Source organism: Phyllostomus discolor, chromosome 6, assembly GCF_004126475.2.
Source record: "Phyllostomus discolor isolate MPI-MPIP mPhyDis1 chromosome 6, mPhyDis1.pri.v3, whole genome shotgun sequence".
In the NCBI taxonomy this organism is placed as follows: domain Eukaryota; kingdom Metazoa; phylum Chordata; class Mammalia; order Chiroptera; family Phyllostomidae; genus Phyllostomus; species Phyllostomus discolor.
Window position 1 is genome coordinate 119,914,361 of NC_040908.2, and position 25,724 is coordinate 119,940,084.

The following is a 25,724-nucleotide window of genomic DNA, read 5'->3' on the forward strand; positions in this document are numbered from 1 at the left end:
GGTTCCACATCACTTCTGAGGCTATTTCATTTTCTAACCATATTTCATTACTTTTAACAGAGGCAGCACAGGGATCGACAAGAAGGTCCTGGGGGACAATGGGGTATAGTAGAAAAATCCAATAAACCTCAGTTGTAACTCAGTTTTCTACAGTCTACGATTTGGCAAGTCGTATTCTCTCTCTGGGCTATAATCTCCTCATGCGTAAAACAAAAGAATTAGATGAGACAATATTTAAGGTCCTTTTTAGCTTTGAGAGTCTGTGGTTCTAAAAGATAACAAAATAGCAACAGTGCCTTATTCTGTATGTGCCAGCAATCCTGCTAGGCACAACTTACTTAAGATACAACTTTGGCAATACTAACATTACCAAATCACTTTTTTTTTTTTACTACATTAAACTGCAAAGAGGATAGATGGTTTGATTTTTTATGGCTATTCTCTATTTACAAGAATAATTTCAAGTAACTTACAGTAAAAATTTATAAAGACTGAGCCTTAATGGAGAATAAAGACTATGTTAAGTAATACATATGGGAGGAGTATATCTAAATTATTTTTTAAAACTTATAGGCCATGTGTAACTGTAAAACAGCTCAAAATCATCCTGTCCTATTTAATGAGATACTGAGCTCCTTTGGAGAGACAGCAGGCCAAAACCACAAGTGACGCAGCTGAAGCATGCGCAGAGGACAGAACTTTGACCGGAATCAAAGGAACACTTCCAGAAGCACACGGTCTGTAGTCCAGGAAGATCCTGTGATGACACTTCTCACCATAAACGGCCAAGCTCCAAGATCCTCCAATTAAAACTCACCCCACCAACACTTCCGCATACCTGTTGCCGTAAACTCTTTGAAACCGACTCAGAAACCTGGATAGGGGGAGTTCAGGTTTTAGAGGATTAGCTTATCATTCTCTTGAGTGGCGCCATTTGCAATATAATAGCCAAAATTTCCTCATTGCAATTCTTGGTGTTTCATGTTTGGCTCCGCTGGCACCAGGTGTGACGAACCTTGTTTTGCAATAAAAATGGCGACTACAAAGGAACTTAGCCCTGCGTGGGCTTTGCGCCCACGATGGAGTGACTCCTGGCCGCTGGCAGTCTCATCAGGTTGAGCGGCTGCTTGACTGATTGTTCCAGGGACAGACGTGCGTGCAGCGCTTTGCCTTCGCAGTGGGAGAAACTGCACACTGGGCTCGGAGGAGGTCTCTCGGTGAGTAAGGCCACGCGTACTGACACCAGAGGAACTTTCCCGTTGGTGGTCTGGGATTTCCCACTGCTTACATAAGGAAACACGCTTTGAGAAGTTACCTTGGTAATTCTGATCGAAATTGTTTGGTTTGTTTGAACCAAGCCTTAGAATTTTGTTTTTAACTTGAAATGGGTTTTCATTTGGTCTAGAGCTGGCAAATTAAGTTCTAAAGTTCCGTATGGTGGTGGCGGTCGGGGTCGTATGAATGTGTGTGAGGTGTGTTGTCTGTTTCAAATGATTTGACTTTTAGGAACTGAATCTCGAGGTGACCATAGCGACTTCCTTCATGAGACCCTTCTCACCCGGTAGTAGAGGGGGGCGCGGCTCTCTCCCGGTCCGAGAGTTGTCCCAGGGCAGTGCGCACTCACACTCCGCTGGGCTTTCGTTGTGCAGGGTTACGCAGCCGGCGGCAGCCTGTGGGCACTCAGCCCCCTGAGCTGCGTGGGGTGCAGAGAAGCCCACCCCGTGCTTAGTCAAAGTTCAACCTTCAACTCCTGAGTTCCAGTGCTTAGGATTTGGCCCCAGCTCAATTCCCAGAATTTATCCCTTGCCTTGTTCACTGTGGCCACCCTCAGAAGGAGAATACCCTGTTCTTTCGTGGTTTGCCCCCACTGAGAAGACCAAACACAGGGCTCTAGTGGCGGTTGAGACTGGTTCCCCTCCCCCACCTCCTCCGTGGGAGGACGCAGGCAGCCACCTGTGCTGTGGCTCCCGTGCGCCGGCAAACCTGCGGCTTTAACTTGAGGCCTTCCAAAGCTGCGCTCTTACCTTCGGAGCTACCCAACGTGACTGTGCACACTCGCTTTCCATTCTCCGTGGTTGTGTTTGTTGACAAGTCCACCTTAAGGGGCACCCTTGTAGGAGAGGGCATAAGGCCTCTCAGAGACAAATGAATTCTATGATTGATTTTAATTTTTAAATGGCTTTCATACAGCATGTAAAGCTTTGCCCATCTGAGCAAAAACTTAATTTAGTCCATCTGCCAAAATATTTTGATCAAGTCTTTCCTCTGAGTGTATGTATTGTACCTGGAACACAGACTAGCATTTTATAATGAAAGCTATGAGATCTCTGTCTCTGTTTATATATGTCTATGTTTGATCATTGGATGGAATTGCTGATTTGTGGTATTAAATTGGCTTAGACAAACAAGCGCTTATATGACAATGCTAAAAAAAAACCCCGCAGTGCTTTTCAGAATCTCATGATCTGGGAAATGTTTGATATTAAAGATGATTTGAGTTTGGTTTGGTTAAATAGACATCTTTAGAATCATCAATGAAATAATACTTTTATTCTACTGGAGTTTACTAGTCAAATTTGTGTTATTTATGTTGCAAAATTTGTCAGCAAGAAAATTAACTTGATATAATAAAACTTCCATAAGTAATCTAAATTTAGTTGTCAGGAGCAAGTAAATTAAGTGGGATAACAAAGTTCCTTTTAGGTTAACTCTAGCAATAATTATATTGCATGTGTTCTTTAATGGTTCTCTAAACCATCTAAGAGATGGTTTCCCAAATCTCTTTGGTAACTTGAAACTTTAGAGTTTTATCAAGTTAAATAATAAAAGTTATTGAATATCTAGATACTTCCAAATAACATGAAATGCTGAAGTATTAATTGCTAGGTAAGTCTTAAGGCTACTTTTTGGCTTATTAACAGAGAAACTAAAAGATAAATTTGGATTTGTCAATAAATGTCTTGAACTTTATTAAAAAACATGTTTCAAAAAATGTAAATAATTGCCAACAAAAGCCTGTTTCTAGAAGTTATAAAATGCATTCACATATTTGCAAATCTAAAGAATGCTAATTGACTACTCTTTTAGTCGTCACTAGAAATTAAGTTTTCTAAGAGTTAAGAATTGTAAATTAATCTAAAAAAATAATGTTTTCAATAAAAAGGTATAAGGTATGGAGATAGACATATATATGTATATATAGAGAGTGGTTTTTTTTAAGGGAAAAGAATTTTGATTCCTGAAGTAAAGCTAGTTGTTTTAGAATGGGAAAGGAAAAAATCTGAATGTAAAAAGGAATGTTGTAGGTTTATGGGACAGGAATTCTAAGACAGGAAATATGAAAAGTAAGCTGATGCAAAATTAGAGTTTTGTTTTCTCTCTGCTAAAAAAAGACAGTTTCTTGCATTATCGGTCTGCTGCAGATACTGCAAAAAAGTTGGCCACCTATAAAGCAAAAATTCTGTGTTTTCTGTTGTCTTAATCAGGTCCTTGATTACTTAAGAAAACTGAATCTCCTCAATAGTAAGAACTAAGTTTTGCTCATAGTTATGTAAGCTTCTGTATTTGCCTTTTATCATCACTTTAGTTAAATGGGTAATTACTTATTGCTCCATAATGACTTATGACCCTATTTAGTCAAATGTCCAAACCTTTGATATATTTTGACAAACTTTTCAGGGTTCCGGTATTCTGGTGGACCCCTGGAATGCCTCAAAGATTTATTCTTTCTCTCTCTCTTTATAAGAGAAAAAAAGTTACACTAATCAGAGGCCTATTATACACAAAATTACATGGCAAGTTCTGTCAAATAAAGAAATAATTATGTTGTATTTTTATTACTAAATGAATATTCCAGAAATTATAATCTCCAGGAGTCTACAATGTTCTGTTATACTATTTTCATTTGGTATCTTAAAATATTTTAGAGAAAAGCAAATTTCACTGTCCATTGCATTTTAATCAGATCTATAACCATGCCAGCTTAAGTTTTTTGTCATTTATAGGTAGTACTTAGGTCTAATTTAAATAGCTACTCATAAGCTTGCTTCTAGAAGGATGATATACTTGATGTACCTCTCCATCACTCAGTCCCAGAGATAGGTATTGTCAAAATCATAGAAGAATGGGCCCTGACCAGTGTGGCTCAGTTGGTTGGGTGTTGTCTCACAAAGCGAAAGGTCACCAGTTTGATTCCTGGTCAGGACACAGGCCTGGGTTCTAGGTTGGGTTCTAGGTTAGGTCCCCTGTCCTGGTGTGTGCAGTAGGCAACCAAACTCTGTTTCTGTCTCACATCAATGTTTTTTTTTTCTCTCTCTCTCCCTCCCTTTCCCTTTTTCTAAATAATAAAGAAGTAAAATCTAAAGTAATTAAAAAAATAAAATCAAATCATGAAAGAACAAACATCCTGATAACCAGTTTGAGCACAAATAGGTGGGACCCTACCAGGTTCTTTTAACAAGCCACTCTTCTGTTAAATTGATTCGGCTCTCCTTAAAAACACTGAGGGTGAGCCCTGGCTGGCATGGCTCAGTGGATTGAGTGCTGGACTGCAAACCAAAGGGTCGCTGGTTCAGTTCCTTGTCAGAGCACATGCCTGGTTTGTGGGCCAGGTCCCTGGTAGGGGGTGTGTAAGAGGTAACCATACATTGATGTTTCTCTCCCACTGTTTCTCCTTCCTTCCCTGTGTCTCTAAAAATAGAAAAAACCTACCATAGGGGAAATCAGAGGGGGGACATGAACCCCAGATATGTCCCAACAGTCAGACAGTCAGAATACTCATGCAAACTCTTAATGGATGTCAAGTAGTTACTGATTAGAAGACAACCAACAAAAGTAAAGCACAATTCACTTCTGGGCCTCCTTGTCTTTAATTTATTTGTCTGTATTTTTAATATTCTACTCACTTTAAACCATCTCCTTTGTACATATAAAATTTAAGTAGCTTCCTTTAAATGTATTCAGTCGACTTAAAAGGGAAGCTCCCTAGTATTCTATCTATTTACCACCTAGGAAGATGGTTTTTTGCCAGTGATTGGCAGGACTTTATCTCCTGGTGGGGAGAGGGAGCCCATGAACACATGATTAAAAATCTTTCAATAACTTTGGGAATAATAGCCAATGAGACAACATATCAAAAGGAGGCCTTAGATCACAGGTGGCAAACATAAGGCCCATGGGCCGAATCCAGCCCTCCCCCTTGTTTTATCCAGCCTGTCACCTTGTTTCTACCAGGCGGCAGTGCTGAGCTCCTTTCCCCTAGTTAAGAAGTAGTTACATTTACACAGTCCTAGAATTACATTTTGCCCTTTAAAGGCAACTGCGAGGCTGATGTGGCCCCTGGTGAAAATGAGTTTTAACACCCCTGCCTTATATGCTGGCCAAAGTTGTATTAGGTAACTGAATTGCTTTGGATTACATCCTTATGAACAGAGTGGTATCTGTGCACTGGCCAACTATTGCTCAAGAGCTGCAGACCAGGGCATCAACATACTAGTAATGCAGGAGAATGGTGTCTAACCAGGCACATGTAAATATTTGCAGTCAGGTACAAAGCAGTTCCATTCCTTAAGCCCCTAACCAGCAGCTGTGGACTCTTTCATAATTCTCTCCTGCAGGGTCAATACATGACTCTCCCACTACCTGTGATGCAGGCTGGCCAGGGGGCCCCTGGCCAGAGGAATGTGTATTATTTTGGGAATGGATTGTAATTCCCTCCTTATCTCCTTTTGGGAGTGGCTTCTTGTCTTGTGACTGCTTCTTGACCTTTTCCATCTGCACGTACACACTGATGTCATGTAGCTCTGGGCCACATGTAGGTTTGTGCAACCTGGACCTGTGCTGCCTTTGTCCAGGACCCCTTATAATGAGCCTCAGACTGGAAAGGGTGTGTTCTCTCACCCCAAACCACTGCCATCGGTGCGCTCCCCTGTAATGTGAGTAATAAGCAGTGTGTCCATATCTGCTAGTCCTCAAGGTGGTTGGTTTGTGTTTTTTTTTTAATATCATGAACACTTAAGCAGCTCCCCAGTTTAGGGCTACTGTGCTACATCTCCTTTGCATGGGTTGGCCAAGGTTATTGTCTAGGCAACTAGAAAATGAATTTGGTCAATAATAGTATGGTACTGACTCCTTACCAAGGCTTAGGAACTGCAACAAAGTTCCTCTGGCCATGTCTGTTAAAGGCTACAGCCAGATGCCTAAGTACCAGAGCTGACAAAGGGCCGACGTCAGGTACTGTTCAGAGCTCCTCGAGATGATTGAACCTTGGTAAGGACTACTTGAATGGGGGTTAGACTGGCAACTTCCCCCAAGTTGAATAGGATATGTCTTGCTAGGCGAGACATATAGAGCGAGGTGTGCCCCAGCCAGCTAAAGTGGTCCCTGTTGATTCTGTTTAAATCTGGGCTCAAATGCTTTGTGGGCAGCAACTGACGCCAAGATAACCTGAGGCCACTTAGCATGGTCTTTTGTCACCTTGCTCTCATTGCAAATGATCCCAGCAACTTCATCCCTTGTACAATGTGCCTGATATTCACCTCCTACACACAACCCACAAAGCGCACACAGTGTTCATTGAGATGATGCCATGCTACTGGTTATAATTAGAGGAAAGAATCTCAGAATACATTGGAGACCTCAAAAAAGAGAGGACTTTGCCCCAAACTATAGGTATTGTAGAGATCCTTTGATAGCAAGTTCTTACCTTGGCTTTTCTGGCCTTGGAGGATTTTTTTCAAAAGTTCAATCTAAAGATTGCTCATAAAAAAAATTTAGCAAAGCACAGTTTGAAGTGCCTATATGGTTAATTACTATTCTTGCTGGACTTATACACATAATCAGGCCAATTTTATTGAAACCAGACTTATTTTGCAAATAAAGTAGTGTTAGCTATCTTTGGTAAAAATAAGGGTCATTTTTAGAGAGAAAAATTATATTTCAGTAGAAGTGATGTTCATTGTCTTTTGAGTTTTGTTTTGTTTTCTATTTATAAAGTGGACTGGATCCTGAATTCTTCTAGTTTCCTTCAGTATCTCTCTGTGACTCTCCAAACATGTTTCCAATTTTTTTCCCATCCTTTGACTTGGAATTGTCGAGAACTAAAACTGCCCTTTTCCTGTGTGTTGCAATTATAAACTGCAGCTATACTACATGCTACCTAATAATCAAAACGATGATCATCATTATGGCTTACGTACCAGGGCATAGAACAATAAAATTTATTCTTTATTCCTTATCTCAGATTATGGTACAGGTATCCTGGCCTGCTGCTACCCCTACCATAGCTCTGGTCTCTGCTTCTAAAGTGAACACCCGGAGTGCCCTTGGTAAGACTCAGGGACCATTGTGGATGAGGTGGGCACATGAGATAGTGAGAGCCAGATAAGAAGGGCACAATGGGTGGACAAATCTGACTCCATCTTGAAGCTAATCCTCCATCTTAATTGAATCTGGACCCAGTTGCCCTGTTAACTTCAAGATTGAGGAAGGAACAACAAAAGGGGGAAATATGTAACCACAGAACCAGCTCAAAACAGTCCTATCCTGCTTAAGGAGATACTGAGCTGTTTTATAAAGACAACAGACTAAAACTGCAAGTCATGCAGCTGACGCATGCGCAGAAAAGAGAACTTTGACTTCCAGCTGCACCCAAAACCAGTGGACCAAGACAAAACCAGAGCCTGAACACCAGGACCCTTTCAGAAGCAGAAGGCTCGTTGTAATGACATCCCCTATCATAAATGGCCATGCTCCAAGGTCCTCCAACTGAAACTCACTTTGCTAGTGCTTCTGCGTACCTGTCCCCCTTAACTCCTTAAAAATCCTCCTCCATGTCTAGATCAGGGAATTCAGGCTTTTGAGCAGCTTCCCCTGCTCCTTAGTGGCGCCATTCATAAATATAATAGCCAATCTTTCTTCACTGCAATTCTCAATGTTTAGTGTTGGGCTCTGCTGGTGCCAGTGGACAAACTCTTTCTGTTCTGTAGTACATGTTGACTGAAGCTATGATGACTGAATTGAAAATACTATCCTACTCTTCAATTCCCTGACAGCCAAAGATGAGAGGAAAATGAAAGTGACCACGTAACTCTCAGAAAAGGCACCAGCTCAACAGAGAGTTATCTAGGGTTAGCTTTTAGAAAAACATGCAACCAGGTCCTTTGTTTGTTTCTAGTGGGGAAGAGGAGAATTAGGAGAAAGGGAAATAAATTTTTAAAGGAAACAAACCAACCAGTTTTTCAGATATAAATAAATAAATAAATAATAAAACTTAACTACAATTATATATCAAGTTAATTTTTTTTCAATTAACATATTTTGATTAACTTAGAAATGACCTAGGGTTAACTATTATTCTGTCTGCCTATTCAGAGTAAGTTTCATTTTTGAAGGACTGTAGAACTTTATTGATAGTGCTGCAAAGCCCACTTCACTTTCAATTTTTCAAATAAAAATAGACCAAGCTGTTGGCAAGACTCATAGCTAGAATCCATTAATGGATTCCTTCCAAAATAACCATCCTATCAGGCCTACTTATTCTTACCTCCTTGCTTTTGGGCTTAAGAAAGAAAAGTTTATAAAGTAAATAAGTAAAACAAATACAAACTCATTTGATTTAAATATAGTTGTAAAAATTTAAAAAGCTTTTACATAGGAACACTCTTTAGGAAAAGAACTTGCAGAGAAAATCTTTCCTTTTGTTGCTGCTTAACAGACAGAAAACATGTATTTGTAATATCAAAAGACTATTAACAATGCTAATTCCTTTTTTATTGTGGTAAAATATATGTAACATAAAAGTTATCATTTTAACAACTTTAAGTTTACAGACACATTGTATATAGCCATCACCAAGCTATTGGCTCAGCCCAAAACTTCATTTGTTACCTACCCGCCACTGCCCCCCACCCCCGGCCTTCAGGATGGCTCTAGTAGCACTTAGTTGTCTTTAACTTCATCCTAAACTATTTCGTTAGATTGCATTGTTACAGCTGTCATATCAGTGTGTATTTAAAAAAAAACTTATCAAAAGTGGTGATTTTTTGTGTAGCCATTTTAATATTGAAGATGGAAGAAAATAAGCAACATTTTCGGCATATTATGCTTTCTTATGTCAAGAAGGGTAAAAATGCAACTGAAACACAAAAAAAGATTTGTGCAGTGTAGGAGAAGGGGCTGTGACTGACTGAATGTGTCAGAAGTGATTTGTGAAGTTTCTTGCTGGATTATCTCTCTCTGGGTGATGATGTTCCAGGGTCAAGTAGACCAGCTGAAGTTAACAGCAATCAAATAGACAATCATTGTTATACCATGTGGGAGATAGCTGACATACTCAAAATATTCAAATCAGTAGTTATTGGTGAAAATGAAAAATGTGTCTTTTATTTTATGGAAAAAAACACATGGGCTTTTTGGCCAGCCCAGTACTTTTTTTTTTAGCACATCCATATGTTACATCTCACTGTCAGCACTAACAGCTCCATATTGTTTTCCTAAATAACGTTTGCCACTGGAGCTTCACATTTTCTTACCTAACGGAAAAAGCATGTTGACTAAATAAAAGACTATTACCATAATAGATTTTCTAACCTAAGGTTTCTATGACATCAGTAACCAAATCCAATTTTTTAATGACTATACTAATAACTGAACTCAGGCTATAAACTTGGAATTATTTTTACAAATGAGTACTGAAATCCAGATATGTGTAATATGATCACAAATGTTTCTTAAAAGTAAACTGTTAAGTAAATATTTTCCTATAAATAATTCCCATTATGGTTCAATAATATAGGCTGAGGGCAAAGATGGGCCAAAGAGCAAGAAAAGAAGATATATTACAGATATTTCAGAGCCATGTATAATCAAAAGCATACCCCATCATATAGATGCTTTATGTTTTGCTCTTCAGAGAAGAATCTTCTAAGTTCCTTGACAGGCATTTCTAGGTAATGACATATTAACCTGTAGCTAGCATTAAATGAATGAATTGTAAGAATAGAGACTGGAATTGGTAATAAGTAATTCACCTGTTTAATATCCACTCCAACTAATTGGAGCAATTTGGCCTTGGCATCTTACTTGAGTTTTAATAAAAATGTCTTCATTTCCAAGTCATTCCAAATTAGGAGATATTAATTAATCAGAGATTGCCTAAAGCAACATTTATTTGTTTCAGGAAGTATTTAGTGTAGCTTGTTTGGAAAAGTGATATGATCTTTATTCTTTTCAGTAGATCCCTCTAATAATCACTAAGATATGCCTGCTATAAATTGGGGGTGGGGGTGATCCACAAACACAACCAACAGCTGACAATCCTCAGTCAGCAGTCTTTTTCAAGTTTAGAGGGCATCTACAGTTCAACTCATATACTCAAAGCAAGAGTTACGTCTTCAACATAAATGAAAACTACTGTCATTGAAAAATAAAAATGGCATGAATTAAAAAAAAAAAGAGTTCATACTATGCAGGAATTAGTACAATCTTACCATGAGGATACCAGAAATGGGTAAAATATACTTTTCTCCCCCACTCCTACCTCCCCCAAAGTGACTACAACAAATGCTTTTGCTCCCCCAGTCCCTTTTGTCTCATACACCAAAATGAAAGAACCCTGACTGAATTCAGTATCAGTCTCTTCTTACCCTGCCAGGAAAGCTAAGGTGTAGGAGTTGTTCTTAGAAACAAATGCAGAGCGATGTGTCTGTGCCATCTTGCCTTGGAAAGGCTCTTCATTCTCTGAATCTGAGAGACGTGCAGGACACTGGCAGGAGAGAAAGAAGACAACACTGTCCATTTGGGGTTCCCATTGAATCTCCAGTAACTGTTGTTTTAAATTTCGCTATTAACTGTCACTTCTGTCTGAGCTACAAACTATGTTTAGGTTTCCAACTGCCTCCTGGAGATCCCTATCTGGATATCCCAATGTAGCTCAAACTTAATATATGCAAAATCAAACTATGTATCTTCTCTAAGCCCCAATACCAATCCAGCCAGAAGCCTCAATGTCATCCATGACTCTTTTCTTTCCCTTCCTTTGAAGTCAATAATAACATTGTGTAGAGGTTTTGAGTACTCTAGCACTAAAAAACACATTATTTCATTTACTGTTTATATCAGCTCTATTAAGAAGGGGTTATTAGCTGTTTACTACAGATGGAAAACTGAGACTCAAGAGTAGTTAATCTGTCTAGGATTGCAGAGTTAGTGAGTAGCTAACACTGGTACTTAATCTGGAGCATCTGTCTCCAAACTGCCTCCACACTACTTCCACCACACTACTTCCACTCTACTCCACTCTGCTGATACAGTGTCTCTCAGATCTAACTCATCCCACGTATGCTCCATTGTCATTGCCTTTCCTTACATTTTTATCATCTTCTGCCTGGAATATTGCAATAATCTACTTTCTGGTCTCATTTTCTTTGGCCTTCTCCCCCTCCAATCCCCTCCATACTATCAAGCACACAGACAGAATCCTGCTTAACTATTGGTGACTTCAGGATAAAGTCTAAATACCTCAGCATAATACAATAACCTTCAAAACTAGACTCAACTTTCTTTCATAGCTTTTTTCACACCAGTTCCCACACAGGGAACTCCTTGAGCTCTAGTACAACCAAACTACTTTCTATTCTCCACATGCAACATTAAAGTCTTTTAAAACCTCTATTCTTTTGGACATGCTATTCCCTTTGCCTAATATTCCCCTGCCTAATATTCCCCTTCCACATTCTCTGCCTATAAAATATTCATTGGCCTTTCAGATGCATCTTAAATGTCACTTTATCTGAAAGGGCTTCCAAATACCCCCAGAGTCAGCTTTTTCCATCTTGTTGATATTCCTTTACCTTCATTTTATATGAATTTCTTTTTGAGTCTTTCAGTTTACATTTGAGGTTTTTTTTACATGTGCCTTTTACATCCAACATACAGTAAGGAGATGACTCATGGTTCAATACAACAGTCTTCTTTTTAGAAACAACTAATCACACTGAACTATAGCTTCTTATTTAAGACCCTGTCTTCTGCTTTAGGCAATAAACTCTGTGAGAACAAGTGACTATCTTTGCTTTAGGACTCCCAATACCATTATAAAGCAGGTAAATAAAAAATGTCTAATCACCTGATGATTGACCAGTTATCTAATGATCAAATGACTACCAATGTGAGAGTTATAAACAGAGGCACGCAAGGTGTCATCTTGTGGCTCAGAGTACACAGCATTCCTTAAATGCTTTGTTATTCTCTGGGCTGACAGGCACATACATACAATAGGCTATTTTTTAATAGTTAGCCTTTGAGAAATAGTTGAAGAATTACAGTTTATAAGGAAGCTTTCCAATTTTGTAGGGTAGCACTCCTTAAAGAACCCTACTATACAAACTGTTCACTGGAGAAGCTTTTTAACAGTACTAACCCATTATCAAATTTTATAAAATATTCTCTTCTCAACTCTGAGAAAAAGGTTTGACATCTATAGACTCAACAGGGAATAAATAATGGCAATTTCTATTTAGGTGTTTCTACATAATCAATTCGGTGCCAAATAAAAGAATGTTCAAATCCCAGCTCTCTTACTTATCATGGTCACTGTAGGTAGTTTAAACAACTAAAGATAAAATCTGAGCCTCAGTTTCCTCATCTACAAGATAAAGATTGCTCTACCTACCACAAAGATTGTGACAAACCATTAAAAGCACTTAGAACATTAACTAACAAGTAGGAAGTAGTCAACAAAATATAGACTTTATTTTTGTCCATTTAAATACTATTAATCTTTTAAGAAAAAAAACTTCAGCATTATAATAAATATACACTAGGTTCCTTATAATTATTGAAAAATAGATTTACATTATTATAAATAATTATATAAATAAAAGTTACCCCTCATCCCTCTATATTTCCACCCTGATAAATCTAGAACCTTAAGATAAAAAATTTTTACCTCTTACCTTTCCCTTTAGGTAAGAATAAGCCAATAGCATTATGAATTCCTAAAATGGTATAAAACATGCATAATAAAATACCTTAAGTGATTTTTTTTAATTTACCTAAAAAAATTAAAAGAATGGTAATACCCAGAGTTGACAAGGAAGTGAGGAAATTAGTACTTTCTTAACTATTGGTAGAAGTATAACTATATAAAAACTTTCAGTAGGTCAAATGAATAATAAGTACCAACAGCCTTAAAAGGACACTCCCCTTGACCTGGTCACTTGTGGTAATTTATTCAAAGGAACTAATCTCAGTGGAGGTTTAAGACAGCAAAATATCAACAGGAGATTAATTAATTAAATTAGTTCTACAGTAAAGAATACTAAGACCAGCCCTGGCTGGCGTAGCTCAGTGGATTGAGCGCGGGCTGGGAACCAAAGTGTCCCAGGTTCGATTCCCAGCCAGGGTACATTCCTGGGTTGCAGGCCATAACCCCCAGCAACCGCACATTGATGTTTCTCTCTCTCTCTCTCTATCTCCCTCCCTTCCCTCTCTAAAAATAAATAAATAAAATATTAAAAAAAAAAGAAAAGAATACTAAGACCACTAAATAATGATGTGAGATTTTTTATTTACATGGAATGATATCCACAGTTTAATAGTTTATTTTAAAAGGTTTAAAACAGTATGTACACTGCATTACATTTTCTAAAAAGAAAAAATATATGCAGTATATAAGCTCTTAGAAAAGAAGTCTGGCAAAACATTTACTCAAATACTCATAAGGGTTATCTCTAGGTTATGGAATGACAAGCAATTTATCACTTTGTGCTTTGTAATATTTGGTACAGCTAGAATTTATACCAAACTGTTTTCTAACAATTCACATTATCATTTATATTAATTGTACCATAACGATTCATAAATTAAACATTGTGCCCATTTTATTTCCATTCTGAACAAGTTAACATGATAATCTGATTCCAGAATAAACACTTTCCTTCCTCTATTTGAATTCAACTTGATAATGTATATCAAATGCGTGTGATATATGAGGCACTGCAAAAAAATTTAAAGCAGCTAAGACATTTCCTATACTTGAGGAACTTACAAATCTAGTAGAGAAATACAAACACACAGATAACCATAATGTAAGAGAGAATGAAATAAGTCCTGTAGTCCTGACTGGTATGGCTCAGTCAGTTGGGTGTCACCAGTTCCTTCCAAGTCAGGGCACATGCCTAGGTTATGGGTTCAGTTTCTGGTTAGGCATATATGAGAGACAACCAATCAATATTTCCTTCCCTCTCTTCCACCCTCCAAAAAAAAAAGTCCTGCAAAGTTGCAAAGCAGGGGGAGGGAAGTTTAGAGGGGAGAGTGGATGATGAGAGTGAAGAAACAAGTGAGAAATACCTATAGGTTCCAGGAATATGATGAGTTTTGAACTGGACATGAAAAGATAAATAGCCTTTCAATAGGTAAGTTGGGTGACATTTCAATGAGATGAAGATGTGAGATCAAAGACTCTAAGGAGGGAAAATACAGGATATATATTTGGGGGCAAGCAAACAGCTCCATTCTTTAGAGTTTTGGTATGTAAGCAAGGTAAGAAATAGAAGCTAGAATAATACTAAGGATCCGAATGTTGGGGTGAAGAGTTCTCATTTAATTCCACAGGAAACAGGGAGTCCCTGAGGTTTTGGGTGCAGAGAGTGAAATATTCAGTCCAGCCCTATTCATAACATTCTCTATATAAAATACAAACCTTCACCTGCCTTCCCACTGAAGTCTCCCTGAGCTTCTCTTTGGTCCCCATTTGATTGCAGCCTTAGCTCAAATAAATGAAATTATCTGTTCAAAACCAAAAATTCTTAAGACATATTTATAGCAAAGTTGGAGCCATTTAAAAGTCCTAAAAATATAAAAGCACATAGAAAAAGGGTAAAAAAAATCACAAAAATGTAAAACTTGAAGTATTCATAGATCAGATTTTATTCAATGTGTTTTTACATAGGAAATTTTCCTAACTGGCTATTACCAATAAAAAAACAGTCTGAGAATTTGTACTTACTGATTCCTTTTAAGATGAAAATTAGATTGATGCAACTGATTTCTATTTCAAAAATGGCAGTTGTAAAGGAAAAAATCATTAGAGCAATTTCCCAGTCTTAACATAAATTAATACTAGAGATAATTTCCTGGAGAAAATCTGGATCTGGTAAGGCCAAAAACAGCAGGTTCTTTCTATTAAAAAAACAACAACAAAAATCCTATAGCAAAGGTAAGCGTGCTTCTGGACTGTTTTGCAAGACGGCCTTAATGGACAGTGCTGTTGGGGTGAAGTCACAGGCAGAATTTTAGTCTTTAGAGACCACAGACCATAGCTGGGGTTATTAGTCAGAACACATATTGAGTTGGCCAAAAAGTCTATCGTATTTTTTTTCTATAAAATAGAAGACACACTTTTCATTTTCACCAATAATTTTATTGATTTAGGTATTTTGAGTATATCAGTTATATTCCACTATTGTCTTCTAGTGGGAAGAGGCCAGGGGTGCTGCTAAACATCTTCCAATGCATAAGACAGCCCCAAAGAAAGAATTATTTGGCCAAAATGTCATTACTACCAAGAAACTTTGCAAACCACTTTTGACACGATCAGTCACAGCACCTTCTGTATACACTGCACAAATCTTTTTGTGTTTCAATTGTGTCTTACCTTTCTTAAAATAATAAAGCATAACATGCCAAAGCTGTATCTTCTTACATCCTCAATATTAAAATGGCTGCACAAAAATTCACCAATTTTGATAAGTTTTTAAAAAATGCATACTGATTTTGATGTGACAGCTGTCACAAGACAATCAAACAAAATTGTTTTGAACGAAACTAAAGACAACTAGGTACTACTAGAGCCATTGTACAGAGAAAAACTAAAACATTTTGGCCAACCCAATACTATATGCACAAGACTACCATGTATTTTACTCTTGCCTTCCTAACCAAATATCTTCCTGGTAGTAGTCTTTTGCCTTTTGTAGTTCCCAATGAACAGTGCATTAAGAATAACAAGCATTTTATGTTTGTTAAATGGAATCTTTTAGAAGGTTGAAACTGTATAAAAAATGCAAGTGGTTGTTTTTAGTAATAACTAAAAAATTAAAATTATTATTATAGCTGGATCCAAAAAGCTCCACATGCCTGTTGATAATCAGCAAATACAATCAATCCAAGAAAGCTTAAATAATTTAACTTTCTGAAATTCAGAAAATGCCTTTACAAAGAGTACATCAAAAGCACAGAGCAATTAAATAATCTGGCCAAGGTTATACAGTCTGTTTTAATGCTGGGACCTATCTGAGACAGACTTCTGAACCAGAGATTTTTCCCCCCCTATTCTGCTATATTGTCAGTCTTTATATACAGTAAAGCTTTATTAACTCTGGTTAATTAGAAAAATAAATGAAATACTAACAAAAACTGAATCACAAAATATTTTAAAAGATATGACTCTACAGATATGCTAAGTACATACAGCAAGCAATAAAAAGATGTACAGTCTGATAAGACTTACTAAGGAAAAAAACCTCAATTGTAATGACCGATCTGAACTAATCAGTAGACTTCGCAAAATGCTTTCTTCTTTGAAAGATTTTATTTATTTATTTTTTAGAGAGAGGGGAAGGGAAAGAGACAGGGAGAGAAACATCAATGTGTGGTTGCCTCTTGTACACCCTCCTACTGGGGACCTGGCCCCGCAACCCAGGCACGTGCCCTGACTCGGAATCGAACCAGCAACCCTTTGGTTCACAGGCTAGCTCTCAATCCACTGAGCCATACCAGCCAGGGCCCAAAAGTGCTTTCTTATGTAAGTTAAAATATACCACTTACAACCTTTTCCAGTAATTTACTTGGTAAATAAGTAATGAAAAAAATTCAGGCAAGATTTGGTACAATTAAAAGTCTAATTAGGTTAACTTTAAGCATTATAATACAATCTAATACCTTATGTCTAGCACTGTGCTGCTTAGGGCATTATAAGGAATAAAGGGAAATTCAAGCTTTGAGGAAATCTAGTAGAGGATATAAGATACATAGAACTCAAATATCAACACATAAGTCAAAATGACAATATACATATAAAATTTATCACAAGTAGTATCACCATACTAGGTTTTTCCTCTTACCTTTTCACCCCATTGTTCCCTTAACCTTTCCACACAAGTCCCTTGTCCCATTCATAAAGTAACTTTCTCCAGCTCTCACCTGGGTGCTAAGTTTCTCACTACTCTTGAGCTTCAGTCAGTTACTACTACTGGTCTCCTAGTTCACCAACATAGGTTTTTCAAATGCATGTCACCTGGGCTAACTGCTGATTCTGAGGCAATTGTCCCTCAAAAAAAGTGATCCACTTACACTCTCCAGATCTGTTTTCAGTACTAATGGCTCATCTCTTTTTTTCTGCTCATCCATTTTCCTTTTCCCTGTTTCTGTATCCTCTGGTAACAGCTTCTGAATTTGATCTTCGGAGGTTTTCTCCTCTTGTAACTTTTCTTCTTTCATCTAAAAATACAAATCACACCAAGACAATAGAGTTTTAGGCAACTATAGACTTAAATTTTTTTTTCCTCAATAGTGTATCAGAACAAACACCACATGGCAGTTTTGAGACTATTTTTTTCAATTGTATAATATAAAGCCCTATTAAGTATTAATTAAGTCAGCTTTTATTTGACTCTTGCTAAGCAAGAGTCATATGTTTCATGGCTTAAGATTTAACTGCTCTGCATTCTTGAGCAATATGAAACCATAAAAGCAAAGGTAATACACAATCACAAAATGAAAGTTTATTTACTTAGCTAGAAGAGGCTGAACCTAAAAACTTTCTTATTCCCATAAACCAGATATAAATGTATTGGACCAGGAGAACAGCAGAGATGTAGGCTGCAGAGGGCTAGAGAAGCTGGCCTAAGCAAGACAGATGGGTCTGTAGGCCTAGTAGCAAAAGTTCTAAAACATGACTTTATCACAGTTCTCATGTCCTACAATTTATGTCGTTATCTTGTGGTCCAGAGAATACGTCAAGATACATGACCTACAAAGAAATTTAAGGCAGAGGCATATGCGTCCTCATTTGGGAGAGGTAGCATGGCATTGTGAAATTAAGATGCGCTTTGGCTCTGGCTGTGAGGCTGAGTTGGTTGGAGCATTGTTCTGTGCATCTTTATAAAGCTTTCTGGTTTGATTCTGGTTAGGACACATGCCTAGGTTGTGGGTTCGATCCCTGGGTGGGGCATGTATGGAAGGCAACCAGTCGATGTTTCTCTCTCACACTGATGTTTTTTTTCTCTCTCTCCCTCTTTCTCTCTCTAAAAAAAATCAGTAAAACACATCTTCCAGTGAGGATTAAAACAGAAAAGATGGGTTTGGGGATGAAAACCTGGGTTTTAATGGTTCTGTAACTTATTTACCAGCTAGATGATCTTTGGCAAATGAACCATCATATGCTCACCTACAAAACAGAGATAATGCTTATGGAAACTTTGCAGATACTGTTATATAAGATAGTAAGTGTACATGTTGTATCTTGCTATGTCCTTATAGTATATAAATTTCTTTTCCTAATCTCCTTTTTATTCTCTTTTCACTGCCCAGGGTTTTAATAAAATTTAAATGACAATGTATATTAAAGCAATTATAGGCTACTAATATTTTTTATCATACTTGCAGGAAAATAAAGCTAAAGAACAAATAAATATTTTTCATTGGCTGTTGCCTTAGGGTTAGAAAAACAAAAAGCACAATAACAACAATAAAGATTTACTCTTATCTTTCTAATTTCTATAGGTCTGATTCCTATAAGCCTGAACTAGTCTTTAACACACTGAATCTAATTCATGAGATTATGAATATTTAGAGAACACTATACACAATGTTATATCAGGAGGAGATTCAAGTGAAATAACATGCTCCCAACTCTTCTCAAATCAAATGAGGGAAAAGAAGCAAATCCATATCCAGGGAAAAAGCAAACCTAAGTCCATGCTAACTGCCTACATGAAAGATCAGTGTCTTTTGTGATCCTCTATGAGAAATTCTTCTTCGACAACTTAACTACCAGCTAGCTACACAAAGGGGCATTTCACTTTTAGAGGATGGATAGGCAGACCAGCACAAAAGAGAAAAGGTTTTAGCATCAAAATAATTATCATTTACTGAACTTTTATGTGTCAGGTACTGAGCTAAGCACTATATATACATTATCTCACTTAAGAAAAAGAAGGTTAAGAGTTAGGTTAATGTGTTCAAATTCACAGACTCATAGCCCTAGAGCTGGCACTCAAATCTAGGTTTATCTCAATGGTTCTCAACCAATGATTTTGCCTCTCAGGGTACATCTAGCAATGTCTGGAGACACTTTTGGTTACACTTAGGGGTGCAGTGTGTGCAGCATCTAGTGGCTAGAGGCCAAAGATTGCTACTAAACATCCTAAATGCAGAGAATTGCCCCCATAATATATACACAGATGTTACAATTTTAAAAAAACTAAGTATTAAATTTCCTTTTACATATTTTAGTGTTAATTTTGTTTAGTGCTTAATGATATTTATATACTATGCCCTCTGGCTTTTCTTCATGCTTTAGAATGTATTCTTATGCTTCCCAATAATGTTTACCACTCCTCTCAAAGTTCTGACAACAGGCCTGTGTTTCTAGCAAACCCACCTTTTCATTACTGTGCTGAGTCTCTGCTAACACAACAATATTCTTAACAAAGCTAAAAATTTACACAACTGAAAAACCCATGTATCCATTTAAATCTTCACATGAGACTTCCAGCTAAGACGGAGGCATAGGTAGACACACTGTGCTTCCTTACACAACCAAAAGAAGGACAACAACAATTTAAAACAAAAAACAACCAGAACCGATGGAAAATCAAACTGTACGGAAGTCCAACAACCAAGGAGTTAAAGAAGAAACACTCATCCAGATCAGCAGGAGGGGTGGAGATGAGCAGCTGGGCAGAGGACTTGCAGCAAGGCTCCAGCTGGAGGACCCAGCAAGGTGGCAACTAGTGGAGCAGGTGGTCCCACATTCGTGTGCAGATAAACCAGGAGGAACAGCTGAGGAGCGAGACAGACCATGCAACCCAGGGCCCCAGCATGGAGAAATAAAGCCTCAAACCTCTGATAGAAAACACCAGTGGGCATTGAGGCGGCAGTGGGAGAAACTCCCAGCCTAACAGGAGAGTTCCTTGGAGAGACCCACAGGGTGTTAGAACGTACACAAACCCACCCACCTGGGAATCAGCACCATAAGGGTCCAATTTGATTGTGGGTAACACAGGAAGTGACTGAAAACTGGCAGAGAGCGGAGCAAGTGCCATTGTTCCCTCTGGGACCCCTCCCCCACATACAGCATCACAAAGCAGGACATGGGTTGCCCTGCCCTGGTGAGCACCTAAAGCTCCACCCCTCACTACGTAACAGGCACGCCAAGACCAAAAAAAAAAAGAAAGAAAGAAAGAAAAAGAAATGGCCCAAAGGAAAAAAGAGATCAAAGCTCCAGAAAAAATACAACCAGGCGACAAAGAAATAGCCAACCTATCAGATGCACAGTTCAAAACATTGGTAATCAGGATGCTCACAGAACTGGTTGAATTTGGTTGCAAATTAGATGAAAAAAAATGAAGGCTACGCTAAATGAAATAAAGGAAAATGTACAGGGAACCAATAGTGATGGAAAGGAAGCTGGGACTCAAATCAATGCAGTGGAACAGAAGGAAGAAAGAAACAACACAGAAAAGAATGCAGAAACAAGAATTCAAAAAAAAAATGAGGAGAGGCTTAGGAACCTCCAGGACATCTTTACACATTCCAACATCCAAATTATAGGGGTACCAGAAGGAGAAGAAGAAGAGCAACTAGTGGAAAAGTTATTTGAACAAATAGTACAGGAGAACTTCCCCAATCTGGCAAAGGAAATAGATTTCCAGGAAGTCCAGGAAGCTCAGAGAGTCCCAAAGAAGTTGGACCCAAGGAAGAACACACCAAGGCACATCATAATTACATTACCCAACATAAAGATAAGGAGAGAATCTTAAAAGCAGCAAGAGAAAAGGAGACAGTTACCTACAAAGGAGTTCCCATCACACTGTCAGCTGATTTCTCAAAAGAGACCTTGCAGGCAAGAAGGGGCTGGAAAGAAGTATTCTGAGTCATGAAAGGCAAGGATCTACATCCAAGATTGCTCTATCCAGCAAAGCTTTCATTTAGAATAGAAGGGCAGATAAAGTGCTTCTCAGATAAGGTCAAGTTAAAGGAGTTCATCATCACCAAGCCCTTATTATATGAAATGTTAAAGGGACGTATCTAAGAAAAAGAAGATAAAAAACATGTACAGTAGAATGACAGCAAACTCACAGTTATTAACAACCACACCAAAAACTGAAACAAAAACTAAGCAAACAACTAAAACAGGAACAGAACCACAGAAAGGGAGATCACATGGAGGGTTAGTAACAGGGGAGTGGGAGGAGGAGAGAGGGAGGGAAAAGGTACACAGAATAATAGATGGTAGGTAGAAAATACAGGGGGAGGGTAAGAATAGTATGGGAAATGTAGAAGCTAAAGAACTTATAAGTATGATACATGGACATGAACTAAAGGAGGGGGGAATGTGTGGGTGGAAGGGGGTGTGCAGGGTGGAGGGCAGTGAAGGGGGAAAATGGGACAACTGTAATAATGTAATCAATAAAATATAGTTAAAATATAAAAAATAAATCTTCACATGAATCATGTTGTTTTCTCTATGCTGGGTTCTGTAGTTTTTGGTTTTTGGGTTTTTTCCCCCCTTTTATAAGGACTTGAGAACTTGGTCTCTGGGAAGGAATTTTTATACTCAGGGAATATGCCTCTGAGAGTAGCATGCAAATTTGAGTAGGAAATATCAATAGCTGCTGTTTATGAAACTCTTCTATGGAGTTTCATAAAGTTTACAGAGTTTACCTCATTTAATCCTTAAGGGCTCTGTTTGTATCTATCATCATTTTATAGACACAAAAATTAACACTCAGTGGTCATTTCCCAAAGTCACAGGGATTGAATTTTATAGCAAACCATTGGGTTCAGATGCCAGGGTGTCTCGACCTCAGCATTACTGACATTTTGGGCTGGTAATTCTTTGGTATGGGGGGGGGGGGGGCTAGGGAGCTGAGCAGAGTCTCAGAAGAAGGCTTTTATGCGTGAACACTGGTCCAGTCATTGCCTACAGAGGACAAAATAAGAAACTCTATGAAATGCATGTCAAGACAGTCTGAAGTGAGAAAAAGGGAATCATATATCTATTGACTCCTATACTTCCCAATGACCAAAGTTTGCTCTTCATGGTGTCAAATGCCTCTCACGTCAGTTTGTACAACTTGGGTAAATTCCCATGGTAGGTACTGCAGCTCCAACAACAGAGAAGTCCTAGGGCTAAATGCAAGAAGCAAGCAGTTGGCCCCTGAACAAGGAGATTCCAGGTTGTACCAAAGTGAAGCAGCCCACTACTGTAAGTGGAATGATTTGTATTGCTTCCTTTTTCAGATGTAATTACTAGAGAAAAACTATTGACTTCTGTACATTAATCTCATACTCAGGCACACTACCAAGAGTACCATGGAAATTTTCCTGAAAATATTTTTATTTTACCCTAATTTTAAAAAATAAACTTTTTTTAAAAATCAAAACATTATACACAGAAAAGTATACAAATAATAAATGCAAGACATGATAAACTACATAAAATAAGTATATCCACATAACCACTACCCTGGTCAAAAAATCATACCCCTTGTACCTAACTCCTCACCCAAAAGTAACCACAATCCCAGCTTCCAACACCTATTGTACCTATTGCTGAATTTTACATAAGTGGAATCTTATATGTGCATAAAATCTGTCTTCGTTCAGTGAACATTCTAGTTGTGAGATACATCCAAATAGTTGCATATAGTTTGTTCTTTTCCATTGTTTTATAGTATTCTATTGTTTGACTACAAAACAAGTTAACTATTCTATTGCTAATGGGTATGAGTAATTACTAGTTTTTGGCTATTTACACATAAACTGCTAAGAACATTTTTGAATATGTATCCTGGTACACATTCTGTTCTGTGGGATATATTCTAGAAGAGAAACTACTTAGTCATAAGGTATGGCTACATTGCCACAGTTTTCCAAATTGGTACAAATCACACTCCCACCCACCAATCTAGTAGAATGACAGCTGCTCTCAGTCTATTTGTCTATTTCAGACATTTCAGTAAGTAGATACTGACACTGCATTACAATTTCAATTTGCATTTCTCTCCTAAAGGTGTAGAGCAGCTTTTCACACATTTGCTATTTGGAAATCCTCTTTTATGAAGTGCCTATTCACATTGTTACCCTTTTTTCTTTTAGATATTTGGGGTTTTATCCTCTAGTAATTTGTATAAACTATTTATACTTTGACTATGAGACAATTTTCAAGAAAAAGATATACATACGTATATATAAGTAGTCCCCCCTTATCTGTGGTTTCACTTTCTGCAGTTTCAGTTACCTACAGTCAGTCAACAATGGTCTCAAAATATTAAGTGGAAAATTCCAGAAGTAAACAATTCATAAGTTTTAAGTTTTGTGCAGTTCTGAGTAGCGTGAGGCAATCCTGCACTTTCCTACTCCACTCCTGCCCCAGGACGTGAATCGTCCCTTTGTCTAGCAAATCCAGGCATATACGCTCCCCACCTGTTAGTCACTTGGTAGCCACGTTGGTTATCAGATCGACTGTCATGGTATTACAGTGCCTGTGTTCAAGTAATCCTTGTTTTTTTTGTTATAGTTGTTCTGTTTTGTTATTAATTATTGTTAATATCTTACTGTGCCCAATTTATAAATTAAACTTTTTCATAGGTGTGTATGTACAGGAAAAAGCATAGTATTTACAGGGTTCAGTACTATCTGCAGCTTCAAGCATCTGCTGGGAGTCTCAGAATATCTCCCCCACAAATAAGACAGGACTACTTTTGAAATACATACACACACACACACACACACACACACACACGTTTTTCCCTCTCACACAGTAGCTTGCCTTTTTCACTCTTTTAGTACTGTCTTTTAAAGACAAGAAGTTCTAGGTTTTAATGCAGTTTAACATTAGAGCTTTCATATCCTGTTTAAGAAATTCTCTCTTGTTATCTTTAAGGAGCTTATTATTTGACTGTTCACATTTAAATCTACAATCCACTCAGAATTAATGTTTTTTAAATCAACTATGTTAAGGCATAATCCCTACATATGATAAAATGAACGCTTATGGAATGTAGCCATAAGCGTTCATTTCTCTTCTAATGTCTTTCATTTGTTCAATGAAATTGGACAAATGTGTGTATGTCCATGTAACCATTTCCCTAGTCAAGATAGAGAACATTTTTACCACCCAACAAAGTCCCTTCAAGCCTATTAGCAATTAATCTCCCACCCCGGTCAGTCCTAAGCAACCCCTAATCTGATGGCTGTGACTACAGATTTAGTTTTGCCTACTATAAAATCATAGAGCACATATTCCTTGAGTCAGGCTTCATTCACCCAGCATATTTTTGAGATTTATCCACGATACTGTTTATTAAGACATTCCTTTTATGGATGAGTTATATATTCCATTGCATAAATGTACCACAATTTGTTTATCCATTCAAGTGCTGGACATGTGGGCTGTATTTAGTTTTGAGCTATTATGAATAAAGCTGCTATGCACATTCATTTTTTTGTGGACAGATGTTTTTATTTTGCTTGGCTAACTATCTACAAGTGGAATTGCTGGATCACATAGTAAGGACATGTTTAAATTTATAAAGCAACTGCCAAAATGTTTCTGATTGTGGTTGTACCATTTTACTGGCACACCCGCAGATATTGCAGATTTGACTCCAGACTACCACAATAAAGCGAGTGTCAGGACCACCATGATAAAGCATGTTGTAATGGTTTTTGCTGGTGGATTCTTGCCTTCTATCTTTTTTAAAATGCAACATCTGTGAAGCACAATGAAGCATAGTGTAATAAAATGAGGTATGTCTGCTTACTTTCACTAGCAATGCATGAGAGTTCTAGGTGATTCACATTCTCACATTCATTTTCACAACGGGAATTTTTGGCCTTTTCATTTTAGCCACTCGAGTATGTCAGGTGGTAAGTATTTCCCTGCTGGCTAATTTTGTTAAGCATCTTTTCATGTGCTTAATAGCACATTTTTAATGAAGTATGTTCAAACATTTTATCCTATTTTTTAAATCCTATTATTGTGTGCTAGAGTTCTTTATAAATTCTGGATACAAGTCCATTGTTAGATATGCATTTTGAGAATATGTTCTCCCAGCCTTTGCTTTGCCTTTTTATTTCCTTCATAAAAAACTTTGATAAAATCCAGTATATTAATTGTTTTCTTCTGTTATTAGGATATTTTGTGTTCCTGTCTAGAAAATCTTTGCCCACCTCAGGGACAAAATCTTTTTCTTCTATGTTTTCTTCTGCATAGCTGTAACTTTTACATTTAGTCTATTACTCCATTTTGAATTAATTTTTGTATACAGTTATAGAGATCAAGATTCGCTTTTACTTATTCATAGGATATTCAGTTTGTTCCAGCACCACTGTTGAAAAAAATATTATTTTGCCATTGAATTAGTTTTGTGCCTTTGTGAACATTAATTAACTATATATGTGTGGGTCTATTTTAGGACTATAGTCTAGTCCAC

General features: G+C 37.6%; 1 protein-coding gene across 2 annotated transcripts in view; it reads right to left on the minus strand.

Annotated features, from left to right (window-relative positions):
• Positions 1-25,724, minus strand: part of RNF169 (ring finger protein 169) — a 79,729-nt gene that overhangs the window by 12,543 nt on the left and 41,462 nt on the right. For both annotated transcript variants that reach the window (XM_036028814.1, XM_028516514.2), the window contains exons 3-4: positions 17,353-17,499; positions 10,644-10,762 (exon numbers count right to left, since the gene is read on the minus strand). In XM_036028814.1, the coding sequence (XP_035884707.1) occupies positions 10,644-10,762; positions 17,353-17,499 (266 nt within the window). The remainder of the gene's footprint in view (positions 1-10,643; positions 10,763-17,352; positions 17,500-25,724) is intronic.